Here is a 19,229-nt window from a genome sequence, read left to right on the forward strand (position 1 = left end):
GTGGAGGTACTTGCGACTGTAGTCCCAGCTACTTGGGAGAGGGAGGCAGGAGAATCACTTGAGCCTGGGAGGCGGAGGTTGCAGTGAGCAGAGATTGCTCCACTGCCCTCCAACCTGGGTGACAGAACAGGACTCTATCCCACTCCCCCCCCACCAAAAAAAAAAAAAAAGAAACATGCCATGGGCACAAAGGTGCATGAAGAAGAGAAGAACTACTCGCGGTAGTTACCAGCTTCCTGGTTTTCATTCCTCCTCAGTAAAATGAGCAGAGTTGCGTGTATCTGTGGTTGTTTCGAGGGTTAAATGAGAACGCAGGTAAAGCGGTTGCATGGAATAACAATAATGTAAAGCATCATTAGCCTCCATCACCAAGCAGTTAGGCCTACTAGTTAAGCCCCTGGGCTTTGCTTCCTCTTGGCCCTGGGTTTGTGTCCCGGCCATGTTAGATAGCGTATTTTGAATCTGGGCAAGACGGGAGGATGGTAAGGAAGGGTTGGATGAAAGAGGGTGTGGACGATAAACTTGTGTCCAGTGGGACGGGTGGCGGTGCCTCTGGTGGGTGATGGACTCTTACTCCGACACGGGGAACTTGGACAGCTTTGGACAGGACGAGGCGGGCCCTGGCAAGAGACTGCCGACGTCCAGGTGACAGTGGATGTCAGTTTGTCAGTTCAAAACCAGCACTGCTCTCCTTCCGCGCCCAGGAAGAGCCCAGAGGCCCGGGGTGGGCGCTATGGCTGGAGAAAGGGGAAAGGAGGAGGCAGCGCGGGTAGGGGCGGCCCCAGATGTGGCAAACTTGGCGCAGCAGCGCACGGGCGGGGAGGGCGGAAGGCCCGCGTGGGGGTGGGAGGTGCGCCCTGCCCTGGCCCGAGGACGAAGGAATCCGAGCTGGGGGACTGGCGCGGATGGGAAAGGGGGGCGCCAGGGTGGTGAGCGAGACGACAAGAGAGATGGCAGGAAGCCGGGAGGAGCGCGCGGGGGAGGAGACCGCGGAGGGGAAGGGGAAGGGGAAGGGAAAGGGGCGGGTGGGAAGGGTGGAGAGCGGGAGAGAGAAGGCAAGGAAGGTCGAGGGGAGGAGAGAGAAGAGGAAGGGTGGGGAAAGGAGAGGAGGAAGAGAGGACTAAGAGGGGAGCAAGGCGAGGAGGCCGCGGCGGGCGCAGCGGGCACCTGGGCCGGGCTGCCCCAGCGAGCAAGGCGCCGCCATTCCGCTGCTCGGGGCGCCGCCGCCGCCGCCACCGCGCCCGGGGGCCATGCTCCCGCCGCCCCCGCGCCAGCCGCCGCCCCAGGCGCGTGCGGCCCGCGGCGCGGTGCGCCTGCAGCGGCCCTTCCTGCGCAGCCCGCTAGGCGTGTTGCGGCTGCTGCAGCTGCTGGCCGGCGCCGCCTTCTGGATCACTATCGCCACCAGCAAGTACCAGGGCCCCGTGCACTTCGCGCTCTTCGTGTCGGTGCTCTTCTGGCTGCTTACCCTGGGCCTCTACTTCCTCACGCTGCTGGGCAAGCACGAGCTGGTCCCCGTGCTGGGCTCGCGCTGGCTCGTGGTCAACGTGGCGCACGATGTGCTGGCGGCCGCGCTCTACGGCGCCGCGACCGGCATCATGAGTGACCAGATGCAGCGCCACAGCTACTGCAACCTCAAGGATTACCCGCTGCCCTGCGCCTACCACGCCTTCCTGGCGGCCGCCGTCTGCGGCGGCGTCTGCCACGGCCTCTACCTGCTCTCGGCGCTCTACGGCTGCGGGCGTCGCTGCCAGGGCAAGCAGGAGGTGGCGTGAGGCCGCCTGCGCCAGCCGCGGCTCTGATCGGGGCGGGGGACCCCCGGAGACCAGCGCCCCCAGTCCCTCCCCCCGCCGCCGCCCCGCGCGGGTGCGCCCTGGCACCCTCTCCCTGTTTCCACTGTCGCCCGCGCCCAGGGACCCTGACGTGCAGCTCCCGCCCGACGGCAGCGCCGCCGCCGCCGCCCAGAATCCCAGCCACTGCCCAGAATCCCGACAGCCGCGCCGGACGCGCAGTCTCCCGGGACCAGCGCAGGCTGCGATCCGAGGGGCGGATGCACACTCGCAGACCAGCCGCCCCGAGGCGAAACCTCGCGGTTCCTTTTCCCTTCCCTGCTGAGACTAAGACGTGGACGGGCGCCGCGTAGATCCGGAGGAGGCTCCCAAATTGGAACCAGGCTTCCGCCTGCCCCCTTCCCTCCCTCCCCGCGGTCGGAAGAGCACCCCCTTCCCCGGCCCCTCTCCCAGCCTCCGGTGCTGTAAAACGCAGGCGCTGGGCCGCGGGCGGAGCTGAGGACAGGCCTTGGCTGGTCGCAGGATGAGAGAAGAGTTTGGTTTTAGCTGGGGGTTGTGCGGGCATCCTGCGAAGCCCTTCCCAGTCTGTCTCTCGGTGCTTGGTTGTCCTGGGGTGGGGCCCATCCGCCGAGGTGGGGACGGATAGGAGGAGCCGGTGGGCTGTACACTTACACTTGTGGAGTCTCCTCGTGCCTCTGCCTACTCCGCCTTTGTCCTTCAGGTTTTTGCAGGCCAGTCCCGAACACACGCTAACTGTCCTGGCCTCTCTGTGACACAAGTTTCTTCCCAGCCTTCCTCACAGGCTTCTGCCGCCCCCCTCATCCCCATCCCCCCCATCTGTTTGCATTAGGAGTCCCACGACCATGGCGGAATGTTAAGGTGAACCCCACCCCTTCTTACAGATGGGGACCCAGAGCCTGCTCTTGGGAACAGTCAGAGTAAGATTAGAACCCAGACTTGCAGTCCAGCGCTGTTTGCATTAAAAGGGTGGGTGAGTCAGGACCCCTGGCTCAGGAGCCGCCTCTCCGAAAACAGGGTTTCAAGGCCAAGTGGGTTTGTCAGCGGTGCTGTCTCCCTTTCCTGGAGATGCTCATTAGCTTATCAAAGACTCTCAGAAGTCCCGCTGTTACAGAAATAATTTAGTTTATTAACTGCTCCTGGGCCTGGAGCAGTATTCCTACCTTGAGGTTCCAAGCATCCCTGTGCTGTCCGGGTTCTCATTCATGCCTAAGGGCCCAACCCATTGGCTGTGTTCTGTTTGAAGATTTGGGGAGCGCCTTCTCTTTCTTCCCCAGGGAATTTCTTTAGCAGAGGGAGGGGACCCACCCCATGGAGGAAGGAGATTGCTGCCCCTAGCCAGAGACCCGAACTGGGAAATATGAACATTCCTTTACATTGTTGGAGAAATGAAGCCAAAGTTGTTCAGATGGTTTTCCCAGTCTAAAGGAAAGTCACCTGCAAGAGATCCCGGCACTGACCTGAAGCAGCTGGCAGGGTGGGTCCCCCTTACCAAAGAGAAGAACCACTCTCTGACGCTGGGGTGACCTGCTGGCTGGGCCTGTAAGGTAAGACGCTTCTTGGTTTTCTGGAAGGGGTCATGGGCATTTGAATAAAAAGCACAGAGCCTACTCCTTTTCCAAAAGTTAAAGGGTTTTTATTCAGAGCAAGTTGGAGAGGTGACAGTAATAACCACAGTATCTATGGAGTTGTGAAGATTCAATCTTTTCGCTAAAATCCTTCAATGGTCTGCTGTTTTATTTTTTCTTTCTTTTTTGTTTTGTTTTTGAGGCAGTCTTATTGTGTCACCCACACTGGAGTGCAGTGGTGTGATTGTGGCTCACTGCAGACCTCCCAGACTCAAGCGATCCTCTCACCTCAGCCTCCCAGGTAGCTGGGACTACAGGCACGTGACACCAAGCCTGGCTAATTTGTAAATTTTTGTAGAGACAGGGCCCCATTATGTTTTGTATGCTGGTCTCGAACTCCTGGGCTCAAGAGATCCTCCTGTCTCAGCCTCCCAGAGTGTTAAGATTACAGGTGTGAGCCACTGTGCCTGGCCCTGCTGTTTGAAAAGGCTCAACCTTCTCTGGATTAGAAACTAGAAGAGGGGAGGCCCTGTGTTTTCGTGAGCTTGTTTTTAAAGTTTAGGTGCACAGGTGTTAGATTTCTCTGTGGCGGTTGCAAAGGTGTAGTTTTAGGGTGTGTGAAGCATGAATGTAATTCTAGATATGTTGCTGTCAGAGCACCTGTGTAGCTCTGCTATGTGGCTGGCACATCTCAAAGCATTTTACAGGTGTCCATTGATTCTCTCAATAACCCTATTGAGGTGGGTTCTAATGTCATTCCCATATTCCGAATGAGGAAAATGAGTCCCAGAGAGGTTAAATACCTTGCCCAAGGTCTCCCAGCTAATAAGTGGTAGAGGTAGGATTTGAACCCTGGCAGCCTGGCCTCTTCATGACCAAGCTATACTCTACATAGTAGGGTATCAATACATGTTAGATACATGTTAATGTATCTGGTTTTTAATTAACATGTAATGTACATGTTAATGTAGCTGTTTTTTAAATTGTGGTAAAATATACTTAAAATTTACCATCTTAACAATTTTTAAGTGTATAGTTCAGTGGCATTAAGAACATTCACAGCTAGGCACAGTGGCTCATGTCTGTAATCCCAGCACTTTGGGGACGCCGAGGCTTGAGACTAGCCTTGGCAACATAGCAAGATCCTGTTTCTACAACAAGTTTTTAAAAATTAGCTGAGTGTGGTGGTGTGTGCCTGTGATTCCAGCTGCTTAGGAGGCTGAGGGTGGGGATCGTTTGAGCCCAAGAGGTCAAGGCTGCGGTGAGCCGTGTTGGTGCCACTGTACTCCATCCTGGGTGACAGCGAGACCCTGTCTCAAAAAGAACATTCATATTGTTATGCAGCCATCACCATCACCACCACCATCTATCTTCAGAACTTTTCTCATCTTGTAAAACTGAAACTCTGTACCCAGTAAAATCGTGGGGTTTTTTGTTTGTTTGTTGTGTGTGTGTGTGTGTGTGTGTGTGAGACGGAGTCTCGCTGTCACCTAGGCTGGAGTCCAATGGTGTGATCTCAGCTCACTGCAACCTTCGCCTCCCGGGTTCAGGCCATTCTCCTGCCTCAGCCTCCCAAGTAGCTGGGACTACAGGCGCGGGCCAACACACCCAGCTAATTTTTGTATTTTTAGTAGAGACAGAGTTTCACCATGTTGGCTAGGCTGGTTTTGAACTCCTGACCTCAAGTGATCCACCCACCTCAGCCTTCCAAAGTGCTCAGATTACAGGTGTGAGCCACTGCACCTGGCCAAATTGTGGTTGTTTTTGTTGTTTTTTTCTCTGGGAAATTCTAGAACACTGATCCCAAAGTCCCCCAACTCCTTCAATGTCTCAGTTAGGCCAGGTCCCACTGCCAAGCTCCAGGAAGGGTAACGTTCCCTCAGCCCCAAGTGCTGGTGCAGTGAGAACCTGGGGTGAGACACTTGGGGTGCCTTGGAAGCCCATTGACTTTGGCTCTCCTGTTGCAGGTTTCCATGTTGCTGAGGCCATGGAGATTCCCAGAGCTGGTCACACCAACCACTTTCAGGGCCCGCTGCCCTGGGCTGGCAACACCATTCTGGCCTGGGCCTGCAGAAACTTTCAGAGTCTTCACTGGCAGTAGGGGGAGATGGGGAGAGGAATGACCTCTGCCCAGCAGCTTCCTTTCCACACCATTCAATGGAAGAGCCCACATGGGTGAAGATTGATTCTGCCTTAACTCAAGAGAATTCCTGTTCTCCTTGTGCTATGATTTGGACACAAGATTCTGGACACCTGGAACTTAGCTGTGTACTCCTGTACCCTAAACAATGGGTTTGAGTTCCAGCCTTTATTCTTTTTTTCATTTTTCAGATCACCATCTAAGTTACATCTTTAGCTCAGGTCCATCCTTCTCAAGATCTCCTTCTTAGCCCCCAGCCCCTGGTGCTGTCTGTGGTCAGGTGACCTTACTCAGGAGCAGATATCTCCTTGGCCGCCATGGAGCCTCATCCATCCACACGTGCCTGTAGCATTCCAGAGCTCAGTGCTCTTCTAGATGTGCCTTCCCGCTTGGCTTCCAGCGGCTTGTGCTCCCTCTGTTTGCCAGGTATGAGAAGGACGCGTAAGACTGCCCACATTCACCCTCCCTCAAGGCCCTATGCCATAGGGGTGGCCACCCGACCTGCCCCCAGAACTTTTGGATACTGGAGGCAGTTGCATAGGCCTCTCTCTCTGGGTACCAGGACTCAGTCTAGCCCAAGACCACTCTGGGCAGCTCCCATCCCAGTCTAGAGCCATTTGCAGACCCAGGAAAGGATTTCTGCAGTGTTCTATAAAAGCCAAAAGGGAGAGTGGATTTGGGAAGAGTGAGGGTGGTTGGGGAGGGGGGACCGATGTGCCTCATTGTTTAGTGGTGATTACAAATATGCTTTTCTGGATAAAGTCTGGTTGTTTGCTCTTGGCGTGTGTGTCTTCCGTCCTGGTCTTCTGCAGCATCCCTCCGTGTGAGGTCCTCCCATTCTGTCTCATTGTGCCTCACGCCCTGCTGCTGGCCTCTTTTCTGCCTCTCTGGCTTCCTCTTTCCTTCTAGGAAGGAAAGAGAGTGAGTTCACAGATGTCCAGTGCAATTAGGAGCCTGGACCAGGGGTTGCCTGAGGACAGAAACCAGAGGGAAGAAAACTGCCTGTGTTCCTGATGGAGGCTGGAGGAAATTCCAGAGGCTTTTGTCCCTGCTCTCAATGGGCCCTCTGTTACGGAGCTCCACTGCCTCTCATTCTGGGCGCAGAAAGACCGTGGTTGTGGAGCTAGAGTGTCCTGTCCTAGTCCAACCCTATCGTTTTACAGAAGGGGAAACGAAGTCCAGGGCATGGTGGCAACCTGCCTAATGCTACACAGCTGATGAGGGGCAGAACTGGGGTCTCCTGTAGCCCAGGCCCTGTTTTTTTCCCTGCATACCACTGTGGCCTGCTCTGGTGTTGCCGCCTGGACCACACCCCACCTGCCTTTCCCCCGATTCCCCTCAGATCTTTGCCCAGCCAGCTGCTGGCTACTGACGGATGCCCTGGAAAGGATGTGAGGGCAGAGTTAAAAGGCTTCCTCCCAGGCTCCTCCTCCCTGTGCCCCGGGCGTGAAATCTGCAGCCAGGAAACAGTATTTTTCAAAACTCACCTGGAACACTCCTCCTCCCTGTGCTCTGGGCGTGACATCTGCAGCCAGGAAACAGGAAGATTTCAAAACTCACCTGGAACAGCTCCAGGCTGGGATCTGATGCCACATGTGTGCACCACACCCACTCTTTTCCAAAGAACCATTCCAGTCCTTGTGCACACAAACATACACACAGGCACACACGCTGTCTTCATAATTTGGTTTGTGACTGGACAGTGGGTGGAGGAAAACACCATCAGCTGCCAAGGCCCCTCCCTTACTCCCCTCTTCCCTCTCCTGTCTGTGAATTTCAGGCAAAGTAAAAAGTGGCTCTGCTTTCCACAAAGGCTGGTAAGCCCCTGCTCTACTCTATTTTAGTGGTGGAGCGTTTTGCGGTTTAAAATGTGCTTCTCCCTGCATTACCCTATTTGATCTTCCCTGTAGTCTTTTGTTTTTTTGAGATGGAGTCTCGCTCTGTCACTCAAGCTGTAATGCAATGGCATGTTCTCAGTTCACTGCAACCTGTATCTCCCAGGTTCAAGCAATTCTGCCTTTGCTTTCCAAGTAGCTGGGACTACAGGTGTGCACCACCACGTCCCACCAATTTTTGTACTTTTAGTACAGACAGGGTTTCACTATGTTAGTCAGGCTGGTCTCAAATTCCTGATCTCACATGATCCACCCGCCGCAGTCTCCCAAAGTGCTATAATTGCAGGTGTGAGCTACGGCACCCAGTCCCTTCCCAGTAGTCTTATAGGTTGGCATTGTTGCCCCCCACATCTCCTACCCCATTCAATAGAGGAAATGGAGCCCAGAGAATGGAAAGGCCTTGTTCATGGTCACACAGCTGGCTAGCGACAGGGCAGGGACTAGAAGGCAGAGGTTTCTTTAAGCACTGTGGTCCTTTGGCAGGCTCTAAAGCTTATGGGGAGTTTAGTTTTCCTTCTAGGAGACCAGGTGTTTAGGAATGGCCTAATCTGGCATTTCCTGCTTAGTGCACTTTGAAGTAAGACACTGCTTCTCAGACATAATGAGCTCCTTTGAGTGGGAAACCTCAGGGTTTATGTCTATTACTTTTCCTGCTTTTCTAGGGATGGAGGTGGGGTGGTCAGCGGTAAAAAGCGAGAATAAATGAATATTTTCAGTGATCAAAGGAAAAAGCAGGAATATGAGACAGAAAAGTTTGGTTAGCATGATTTATTTACGTGTTTCGTGTTTGGTCACAATAGTTATTTGTAAAATAAAATAGCAATATATACCCATAAAAATATAATACCAATATATACCATCAAAAAATGTAAGCAGTATAGATGTGTAAAAAGTAAAAAGAGAAGCTGGGCCAGGTGCAGTGGCTCATGCCTGTAATTCCCAACAGTTTGGGAGACTGAGGTGGGCAGATCACTTAAGCTCAGGAGTTTGAGACCAGCCTGGGCAACGTGGCAAACCCTGTCTCTACAAAAAATATGAAAAAAATCAGCTGGGCATGGTGGCGTGTGCCTGTGGTCGCAGCTATTCAGGAGGCTGATGTGGGAGGATCTCTTGAGACTGGGAGGTTGAGGCTGTAGTGAGCCATGATTGTGCCACTGCACTCCCACCTGGGCAACAGAGTGAGACCCTCAAAACAATAACAAAAAAGACAAAAAGTAAAAAGAGGCTGGGCGTGGTGGCTCACGCTCTGGGAGGCCGAGGTGGGTGGATCACTTGAGTTCAGGAGTTCGAGACCAGCCTGAGCAACATGGTGAAACCCTGCCTCCACCAAAAAATACAAAAATTAGTTGGGCATGGGGGCATGTGCCTATAGTCCCCAGCTACTCGGGAGGCTGTGGCAGGAGAATTGTTTGAACCCGGGAGGCAGAGGTTGCAGTGAGCTGAGATCATGCCACTGTACTCCAGCCTGGGTAACAGAGTGAAACTCAGTGTCAAAAAAAAAAAAAAGAAAAAAGTAAAAAGAAGTCATTTGACCATCCTAATCTCCTTTTTTTTTTTTTTTTTTTTTGACATGGAGTCTCACCCTGTCGCCCAGGCTGGAGTGCAGTGGCGCAATCTTGGCCCACTGCAAGCTCCGCCTCCTGGGTTCATGCCATTCTCCTGCCTCAGCCTCCTGAGTAGCTGGGACTACAGGCGCCTGCCACCACGCCCGGATAATTTTTTGTATTTTTAGTAGAGACGGGGTTTCACTGCATTAACCAGGCTGGTCTCAAACTCCTGACCTTATGATCCGCCTGCCTTGGCCTCCCAAAGTGCTGGGATTACAGGCATGAGCTACCATGCCCGGCCTTGACCATCCTAATCTCATACACTAGAGAAAAATCATTGTGTTTTGTTGTTTTGTTTTGTTTTGTTTTGAGACAGAGTCTTACTCTGTCGCCTAGGCTGGAGTACAGTGGCATGATCTTGGTTCACTGCAACCTCCGTCTCCCAGGTTCAGGTGATTCTAGTGCCTCAGCCTCCCGAGTAGCCGAGATTACAGGTGTGTGCCACCACAACCAGCTAATTTTTGTATTTTTAGTAGAGACAGGGTTTCAATATGTTGGCCAGGCTGGTCTCGAGCTCCTGATCTCAGGTGGTCCATCCACCAAAATTATTGTTAACTATTAACTCTCCTACCTCTTTTTTCTTTTTGAGACAAGATTTTCCTCAGTTGTGCAGGTTGGAATGCAGTGGTGTGATCACGACTTACTGTAGCCTTGACCTCCTGGACTCAGGTGATCCTCCCACCTCAGCCTTCCAAGTGGCTGGGACTACAGACACACGCCACCACACCCAGCAAATTTTAATTTTATTTATTTTAGTAGAGACAGGGTTGTACCCTGTTGCCTAGGCTGGTCTTGAAGTCCTAGACTCAAACAATCCGCCGACATCGGCCTCCCAAAGTGTTGGGATTACAGGCATGAGCAACCTCGCCGGACCGCTCTAGTTTTTATAACTAATCAAACATTTATGGATGTGCACGCGTGCGCACACACACACAGACTCTTGTACAACTTGCTTTTTTAAATGTAACAATAATATAGTTCTAACTCTGTATGTCCATAGAAACAGTAGTCAGGGACTGCAAGAATTCTATGGGCTTTCTGGAGCCTTTATAACTTTCTTACACTGGTTAACTTTGTTAGTCCCTTGACTGTTCCCTATAGAGATCTTAATAAAACCCATAAAAGGAGGTGGGTCTTTTTCTAGCGACGAGGAAACCGATAGTAGGGGAAAGTGGTTCCCCAGGCCTGTGCCGTTTTTAACTCCTATCCTGCCAAGAGTAGCAAGGATGGGAGAAGCCCTGGAGTGGCTGCATCCCACTCCACAGCCAGTCTTGGGGACAGCAGCCCCAGGGACTAGGGTTAGTGGGGGCAGCTGGAAAGAAATGAGGAGGGCCTGAGACTTTCTGGGCCCCGTGGGGCAAAGTATGCTGGGGAGGTGGTCAGAACCCAAGAAGAGCACTTGGACATGCCCGGCAGGAGGTCTATGGGACCCACCCAGGCCAGCCTCAACAGCCTGTGGAAATTCCTGACTGGTTTCTAATCTTAAGGCCCTTCTGCCCTCCCTAATCCATAGACTCATGGCCTCATTCCTTTGTTTTGTTTTGTTTTGTTTTGAGACCAAGTCTCACTCTGTCTCCCAGGCTGGAGTGCAGTGGCACAATCTTGGCTCATTGCAACATCTGCCTCCTGGGTTCAAGCGATTTTCCTGCCTCAACCTCCGGAGTAGCTGGGATTATAGGCACGTGCCACCACGCCCAGCTAATTTTTGAATTTTTAGTAGAGATGGGGTTTTACCCTGTTGGCCAGGCTGGTCTTGAACTCCTGGCCTCAGGTGGTCACCCAGCTCGGCCTCCCAAAGTGCTGGGATTACAGGAATGAGCCGCCGCACCTGGCACCTTGGGATCTGGTAGGCACCAAGGCTGTGCCATTCCTTCCCCAGCACGCATGGGGACAGGAAGCTGCTGGAGGCCAGAGGCTGACCCTCCAGGCTTCATACTTGCCTGTCCCTCCAGCTGGAGGCAAGTTCTCCTTGCTGCCATCTCCAGGACGCCTGAAGGGAGCGCCCTGACACGTAGTTGTGAAGCACTTCTGAGTCAAGGCTGGGAAGAGGGAGAAAGGGAACTAGCTTTAGGAAGGACCTACCATGAGCCAAGAACATAATGGGTGCCTTATATAACATCTCTTATCCTCTCATTCCCACGAAGTAGCAAATACACCCATTGAAGAGTCGTGGAAACAGGCTCACAGGAGTAGGATGATGTGCCCTGGCACCTGACTATGTAGTGACTGAAACAAGATTCAAACTCAGGTCTGTGCCACTGTGCCACCATGCCACCATGCTGCTTCAAGGATTTCCCAGCAGACAGGCTTTTTCCCAGCCATCCAAATACTTCATCCAAACTTCATCCGAGTTTTGAAATATTTACATCTTGAGCTAATGCAGGAAAGAAAGACAAAAGAACAGGCCAGGAGGCTGGGCGTGGTGCCTCACGCCTGTAATCCCAGCACTTTGGGAGGCTGAGGCAGGTGGATCACTTGAGGTCAGGAATTCGACACCAGCCTGGCCAACATGGTGAAACCCGTCTCTACTACACATACACACACACACACACACACACACACACACACACACACACAATTGGCTGGGTATGGTGGTGGGCATCTGTAATCCTAGCTACTCAGGAGGCTGAGGCAGGAGAATTGCTTGAACCCGGGAGCCAGAGGTTGCAGTGAGATGAGATCATGCCACTGCACTCCAGTCTGGGCGACAGAGCGAGACTCTGTCTCAAAACAAAACAAACAAACAAACAAAAAAAAACAAAAAAACACTAGGTGGGGCATGGTGGCTCACACCTGTAATCCCAACACTTGAGGAGGCCAAGGCAGGGGGATTGCTTGAGCTCAGGATTTCGAGACCAGCCTGAGCAACACAGCAAGACTCCATCTCTATACAAAATAAAAAAAATTAGCTGGGCATGGTGACACGCAGCAGTAGTCCCAGCTACATGGGTGGCTGAAGTGAGAGGATTGAGCCCAGGAGGTCGAGGCTGTAGTTAGCTATGAGTGCACCAGTGCACAGCCTGGGCGACAGAGCAAGACCCTGTATATATTTTTAAAAAGTTATTACAAATCTGAATTATGTCACTTCTCTCTTCCCAGGTTATAATGAAGTTACCTAGTTACCTTTAGATATAAACAGCTTGCTGTGCTGAGGTCACTCTCCCATTCCCCGAAGACCGTCCCTCTGTGTGCAGGATGTGAGAAGGGTATATCAGAGTGCCTCCCAGCCCCTCCTCCCTATTGTGACCCTGTGCCAGAGGTGTGAACACCTGACCTGACTCTGAACTCTGGATACTAAAGCCTCTGCCTCTTGCAATCTTGTCCTGTACTCTGTTCTATCTCCTTTTGTGTCTCCCAGGCAGTTAGCATGACTCATTCTAATTTTTGGGTGAGCTCAGGCTATGACATCAGAGGTGAGCTCTATCTCTTATTAGTTGTTCAGTCTTAGGCAATTTATGAAACCTCTTTGCCTCTCAGCTTCCCTACTTAGTAAACGGGGATAATACTGGTACCTACCTCACTGGGCTGTTGAAAGACCTTCATGAGATGAGGCGTGCCTGGCAATTTCGTCAGTGCAATTCAGCCCTCAGCAGTATGTTTGTTGGGAGGATTTCATAAGATATACGTAAAATGCTGGGCTCAACGCCTGACCCAGTCATAGTTAGTGCTCATAAATGTGAATTCCCTCCTGCCCCATTCCACTCTGGGTCTCCCTGCACCTAAGGAATGATAATCTCACCAGCCTAGGCTGATCCTTCTTTCTCATTGGTGTTTATTGTTCTTTCTTGAGTTCTTTCTTGTGTTTTTTTTTTTTTTTTTTTTTTTTTGAGATGGAGTTTCACTCTTGTCACCCAGGCTGGACTGCAATGGAGTGATCTCAGCTCACTGCCATTATGGAGGCTAAGGCAGGAGGATCACTTGAGCCCAGGAGTTTGAGGTTGCAGTGAGCTATGACTATGCCACTGTGCTCCAGCAAGACCCTGTCTCAAAAAAAAAAAAAAAAGAAAAAAAAGAGAAAGAAAACATATTCATAATGTCCAAAAGCTTCCCTGTGCTCTTCGTACTCCCTCTTCTTTCCTTCCCATCTCCCCTACCCCAGGTAACCACTGATCTACTATGATTATAGAATTCTAGAATTTTATATAATGTATGTATAGTATGTATTCCTTTTGGGAGAGGGCGGTATCTGGCTTCTTTCACTCAGCTTAATTATTTTGAGATTCATTCATGATGTTGCAGTAACAGTAGTTCATTTTCATTGCTGAGTGAATATATAAATATAATTTGTTTAGCCTGTTGTATTGTTTCAAATTTTTGGTTATTGCAAATATAGCTGCTTTGAATGCTCATGTACACGTCTTTGTGTGGACACATATGCTTTAATTTCCCTTGGGTACATAGCTATCAGTAGAATGGCTCCTTTGTGTGGTAGGCTTACTGTTTTTATTATTTAAAAATTGTCTATATTCCAGATGAAATGTGTGTGTGTGTGTGTGTGTGTGTGTGTGTGTGTGTGTGTGTTCTTGCTTGGCATTTGTACCAGAGGGGGTGATTCTGGACTCACAGACTAAATTAGGAAGTTTTTCATACTGTTCTATGCTCTGGAATACTTTAACTGTATCATTTAAAAAAATGGGTTCTGGCTGGCACAGTGGCTCATGCCAGTAATCCCAACACTTTGGGAGGCCAAGGGAGGCAAATCACCTGAGGTCAGGAGTTTGAGACCAGCCTGGTCAACAAGTGTTCAATAAATACATCTTTATGTATTTATTTACTAGACCAACAAGTTTAGTAGAGACCAACCCCGCCTCTCCAAAACACAGAAAAATTCGCTGGGCATGGTGGCGGGCACCTGTAATCCAGCTACTTGGGAGGCTGAGACAGGAGAACTGCTTGAACCCAGGAGGCAGAGGTTGCATTGAGCCGAGATTGTACCACTGCACTCCAGCCTGGGCGACAGAGACAGACTCTGCCTCAAAAAAAAAAAAAAAAGGTTTGATAAAATTTGTCTATGAAATAATCTGGGCCTGATGCCTTTTGAGTTTCACATTTTTATTTTTAATTCTTTCAATTTTGTAAACGGTAGTTGGTGTATTCAGGTTTTTGGTGGGTCACATACTGCTCTCCCATGGGTGGTATATGTATTCAGGTTGTCTGTCCCACTAGGCTGTAAGCTTTTCAGGAAATAATTCCAAGCTCTTGATCTCTATAATCCCATGAAAGGCACATGATACATAGTCATTGGTGGAATGAATAAATGCTGATGGCTAGCTGCTATAACAAATACACCTGAGCATTTCAGCAGCTTCATATAATGAAAATCTATTTGTTATTCACATACAAATCAATTTCTTCCTCACATAATTGTCCACTGTGGCTACTCTGAGGCAGAGGGAGACACTCCACCATAGGGTGAGTCAAGGACCCAGGCTCCTTCCACCCTGTGGCTCAGCCATCCGCTCTGCACTGAGCTCGCAGGCAAGGGAGGAGAGGCAGGAAAAGGTTTCCTGCCTCTCCTGCATACCTCGATCTAGAAGTAACACTCAGAGCTCCCACTCACCTCCTTGGGAGTAACGGGACCTGCTCTATAAGCAGAGGCGGCTAGGAAATGTAGTCCCTGGCCAGGCAGCTGCTGCTTAGCAACAACTCTATATCATGGTAGGGGGCACAGGACTTTTTGGTGGACAGTTAATTGTCTCTTTCAAGGGTGGCACAAGGTTTTATTGCTGAGGTTTTCATTGCCTTGCTCTGCGAGACTCTGTTAGTGCCAGTGTTTGATGAATGGTTGTTTTCATAGCTGCCAAGAGCTGTTGAGTAAGAATGTAACTGCAGACAGTCATTTCCTTGCTGTGTTTGTCCAACAACCACTGTCTCACAGCTGGAAAACTCATTACTCATGAGTACTTCTTTCCCAGGTACAAGAACATAAAGATGGATTTATTGAACTTTTTAGGGCAATGACACTTCACTGTTAATCCAAAAATCTACACTGGTCAAACGATGAGTTTAAATACCAGGGAAAATCCAAATATTAAGGAGAATTTAAAGATATATACCAATCAAATATTTATTTCATTTGTCTATTCATTTTTTTCTTTCTTTTTTTGTTTTGTTGCATCTATTCATTTTAAAAATGGAAACCTAATTCATATACCATAAAATTTCACATAACATAAAAGTTTCGAGTTTTATTTTTTATTTTTATTAATTTTATATTAATAATATAAATATATTAATTTTTATATTCATCAATAATGTATTTATTAATAATTTATCAATATATTTATCAATAACTTATTAATTTAATTAATTAATACTAAATTAATTAATTAATTAACTTAGTGACAGAGTCTTGCTCTGTTGCCCAGGCTGGAGTGCAGTGGTGTGATTTCGGCTCACTGTAACCTCTGCCTCTCAGGTTCAAGAGATTCTCCTGCCTCAGCCTCCTGAGTAGCTGGGATTACAGGCACCCAACACCATGCCAGGCTAATGTTTGTATTTTTCATAGAGATGGGGTTTCACCATGTTGACCAGGCTGGTCTTGAACTTCCGACCTCAGGTGATCTGCCCGCCTCAGCCTTCCAAAGTGCTGGGATTACAGGCGTGAGCTGTTGCACCCAGCCAAAAATTCCCAGTTTTAAAGTGCACAATTCAGTAGTTTTCAGTATATTCAGAAGGTTGTACAACCATCACCACCATCTAATTCAAGGACATTTTCATCACCCCAAAGAGAAACCCTGTACCTGTTAGCAGTCACTCCCAGTTCCTCCCTCCCCCAAGTCTCTGGCAACCACTAATTTACTCTGTCTCTATGGACTTGCTTATTCTGGCTGGGTGCGGTGGCTCATGACTGCATCCCAGCACTTTGGGAGGCCGAGGTGGGCAGATCACCTGAGGTCAGGAGTTCAAGACCAGCCTGGCCAACATGGTGAAACCCCATCTCTAGTAAAAATACAAAAAAAAAAAAAAAAAAAAGGGCCGGGCATGGTGGCTCACGCCTGTAATCCCAGCACTTTGGGAGGCCGAGGTGGGTGGATCACGAGGTCAGGAGGTTGAGACCATCCTGGCTAACACGGTGAAACCCCATCTCTACTAAAAATACAACAAAATTAGCTGGGTGTGGTGGCAGGTGCCTGTAGTCTCAGCTACTCGGGAGGCTGAGGCAGAAGAATGGTGTGAACCCAGGAGGTGGAGCTTGCAGTGAGCTAAGATCACGCCACTGTGCTCCAGCCTGGCTGACAAAGCAAGACTCCGTCTCAAAAAAAAAAAAAAATTAGCCAGGTGTGGTGGCAGGCACCTGGCAATCTCAGCTACTCAGGAGGCTGAGGTAGGAGAATCGCTTGAACCTGGCAGGCAGAGGTTGCAGTGATCCAAGATCATGCCACTGCACTCCAGCGTAGGTGACAGAGTGAGATGCTGTCTCAAAAAAAAAAAAATTTGTTTATTCTGGACATTTTACATAAATGGAATAATATGTGGCTTTTATGTCTGGTTTCTTTCACTTAGCACAACGTTTCCAAGGTTCATTCATGTTGTAGCATGTATTAATAACTCATTTCTTTTTTTTTTGTCTTCCAACATGATCTCAAGACTCATTTTTTATGGTGAATAATATTCCAGTGAATGGATAGAATAAGTTTTGTGTATATCATTCACTAATTTTCAATTTTTCTTTTTTTTTTTTGAGACAGAGTTTCCCTCTATCACCTAGGCTGGAGTGCAATGGTGTGATCTCAGCTCACTGCAACCTCCGCTTTCCAGGCTCAAGTGATTCTCGTGCCTCAGCCTCCTGAGTAGCTGAGATTACAGGCGTGCGCCACCACGCCTGGCTAATTTTTGTATTTTTAGTAGAAATGGGGTTTTGCCATGTTGCCCAGGCTGGTCTCGAACTCCTGGCCTCAAGTGATCTGCAGGCCTTGGCCTCCCAGAGTGCTGGGATTACAGGCATGAGCCATACCGCCCAGCCTCTTAAAATTTTTTTAATTGTAGTAACATACACATAACATAAAATTGACCATTTTCTTTTTTTTTTTTAAATTATACTTTATGTTCTAGGGTACATGTGCACAACGTGCAGGTTTGTTACATATGTATACATGTGCCATGTTGGTGTGCTGCACCCATCAACTCGTCATTTACATCAGGTATATCTCTTAATGCTATCCCTCCCCACTCCCCTGATGCCACAACAGGCCCCGGTGTGTGATGTTCCCCTTCCTGTGTCCAAGTGTTCTCATTATAAATTGACCATTGTCAAGTGTACAGTTCGATGGTATTAAGTCCATTCATATTGTTAAACAACATGGTCTACACTGACTGTTGTGCAACTGTCACCACCATCCATCTCCATGGCTCTTCTCATCTTGCAAAACTAAAACCCTGAACCATGAAACAGTAACTCCCCATTTCCTCCTCCCTACAGCCCCTGGCAATCACCATTCTACTTTCAGTCTCTGAATTTGACTATGGTAGGTACTTCATAGAAGTGGAATCATACAGTACTTACCTTTTCGTCACTAGCTTATTTCATTTAGCATAATGCATTCAAGGGTCATCCATGCTGTAGCATGTGTCAGAATGTCCTTCCTTTTTAAGGCTGAATAATGTTCCGTCTTCTGTATATTCCGCATTTTGTTTATCCATTCATCCATTGATGGACCCCCGGGTTGCTTCTACCTTTTGGCTATTGTGAATAATCTGCGAATGAACATGCGTGTACAAATATATGTCTTTGATACCTTGCTTTAAATTCTTTTTCTTTTTTTTTTTTTTGAGACAGAGTCTCGCTCTCTCGCCCAGGCTGGAGTGCAGCGACGTGATCTCAGCTCACTGCAAGCTTCGCCTCCCGGGTTCATGCCATTCTCCTGCCTCAGCCTCCCGAGTAGCTGGGACTACAGGTGCCCACCACCACGTCCGGCTAATTTTTTTGTATTTTTAGTAGAGACGAGGTTTCGCCATGTTAGCCAGGATGGTCTCAATCTCCTGACCTCGTGATCTGCTCATCTCGGCCTCCCAAAGTGCTGGGATTACAGGCGTGATCCACCGCGCCCGGCCAAGACCTCGCTTTAAATTCTTCTGGGTATATATTCAGAAGTGGAATTGCTGGATCAAATGGTAATTCTATGTTTCAATTTTTAAGGAACTGCCACAATGCTTTCCATACCATTTTACATTCTCATTGACGGTGCACAAGGGTTCCAATTTCTCCACATCCCCACCAACTTTTTTTTTTTTCCTCAAAGAGGGAGTCTCACTCTGTCGCCCAGGCTGGAGTGCAGTGGCACAATCTCAGCTCACTGCAACCTTTTGCCTCCCAGGTTCAAGCAGTTCTCCTGCCTCAGCCTCCTGAGTAGCTGGGATTATAGGCATGCGCCACCATGACCGGCTAATTTTTGTATTTTTAGTAGAGACGGGCTTTCACCATGTTGGTGAGGCTGGTCTCAAACTCCTGACCTCATGATGTGCCTGCCTCAGCCTCCCAAAGTGCTGGGATTACAGGCATGAGCCACCGTGCCCAGCCCCCACCAACTTCTTATTTTCCATGTTATTTATTGATTTTTAAACAAGCATTCATTGAGTACCTACTATGCCACAGCTCTATACTTCACAGAAACTGAGGCTGCCAGAATGTTAAATCTGTTTCCCTGATGTTAGGAACTTAGGAAACAATGGAGAAACAGTCATGTTCAAGAGATAGAGTGAAATGCAAGGTGATAGGTGCCTAATAGAGATGGAATCAATAGTAGATTGGATAAAGAAAATGTGGTACCAGCCGGGTGCTGTGGCTCATGCCTATAATCCTAACACTCTGGGAGACCCAGGCAGGTGGATAGCCTGAGCCCTGGTGTTTGAGACCAGCCTGAGAAACATGGTGAAATCCTGGCTCTACAAAAAAATACAAATATTAACTGGGCTTGTTGATGCATGCCTGTAGTTCCAGCTACCTGGGAGACTGAGGTGGGAGGATCCCCTGAGCCCAAGGAGGTGAAGGCTGCAGTGAACCATGATTGTGCCACTGTACTCCAGCTTGGGTGACAGAATGAGACCTTGTCTCAAAAAAAAAAAAAAAAAAAAAGAAGAAGAAAAAAATATGGTACATATATACCAAGGCCTTAAAAAGAATGAGATCATAGCCTTTGCGACAACATGGATGGAACTGGAGGCCATTATCCTAAGTGAGCTAACACAGGAGCAGAAAACCAAGCACTGCATGT

The 19,229-nt window shown here is 49.2% G+C and overlaps 1 protein-coding gene and 1 non-coding gene across 2 annotated transcripts; both read left to right on the plus strand.

Moving 5' to 3' along the window:
* Window positions 1-1,128: 1,128 nt before the first annotated feature.
* On the plus strand, window positions 1,129-1,884 carry MARVELD1 (MARVEL domain containing 1). The gene has a single exon (XM_073019234.1). The coding sequence runs from the start codon at window positions 1,251-1,253 to the stop codon at window positions 1,770-1,772; it is 522 nt and encodes a 173-aa protein (XP_072875335.1). The 5' UTR covers window positions 1,129-1,250; the 3' UTR covers window positions 1,773-1,884.
* Window positions 1,885-2,830: 946 nt separating this feature from the next.
* Window positions 2,831-6,294, plus strand: LOC103216351 (uncharacterized). The gene is made up of 2 exons (XR_012094030.1): window positions 2,831-3,352; window positions 5,341-6,294. It is a non-coding gene; the product is annotated as an uncharacterized protein (transcript).
* The last annotated feature ends 12,935 nt before the right edge of the window (window positions 6,295-19,229 follow it).

This window comes from Chlorocebus sabaeus, chromosome 9 (genome assembly GCF_047675955.1).
Source record: "Chlorocebus sabaeus isolate Y175 chromosome 9, mChlSab1.0.hap1, whole genome shotgun sequence".
In the NCBI taxonomy this organism is placed as follows: domain Eukaryota; kingdom Metazoa; phylum Chordata; class Mammalia; order Primates; family Cercopithecidae; genus Chlorocebus; species Chlorocebus sabaeus.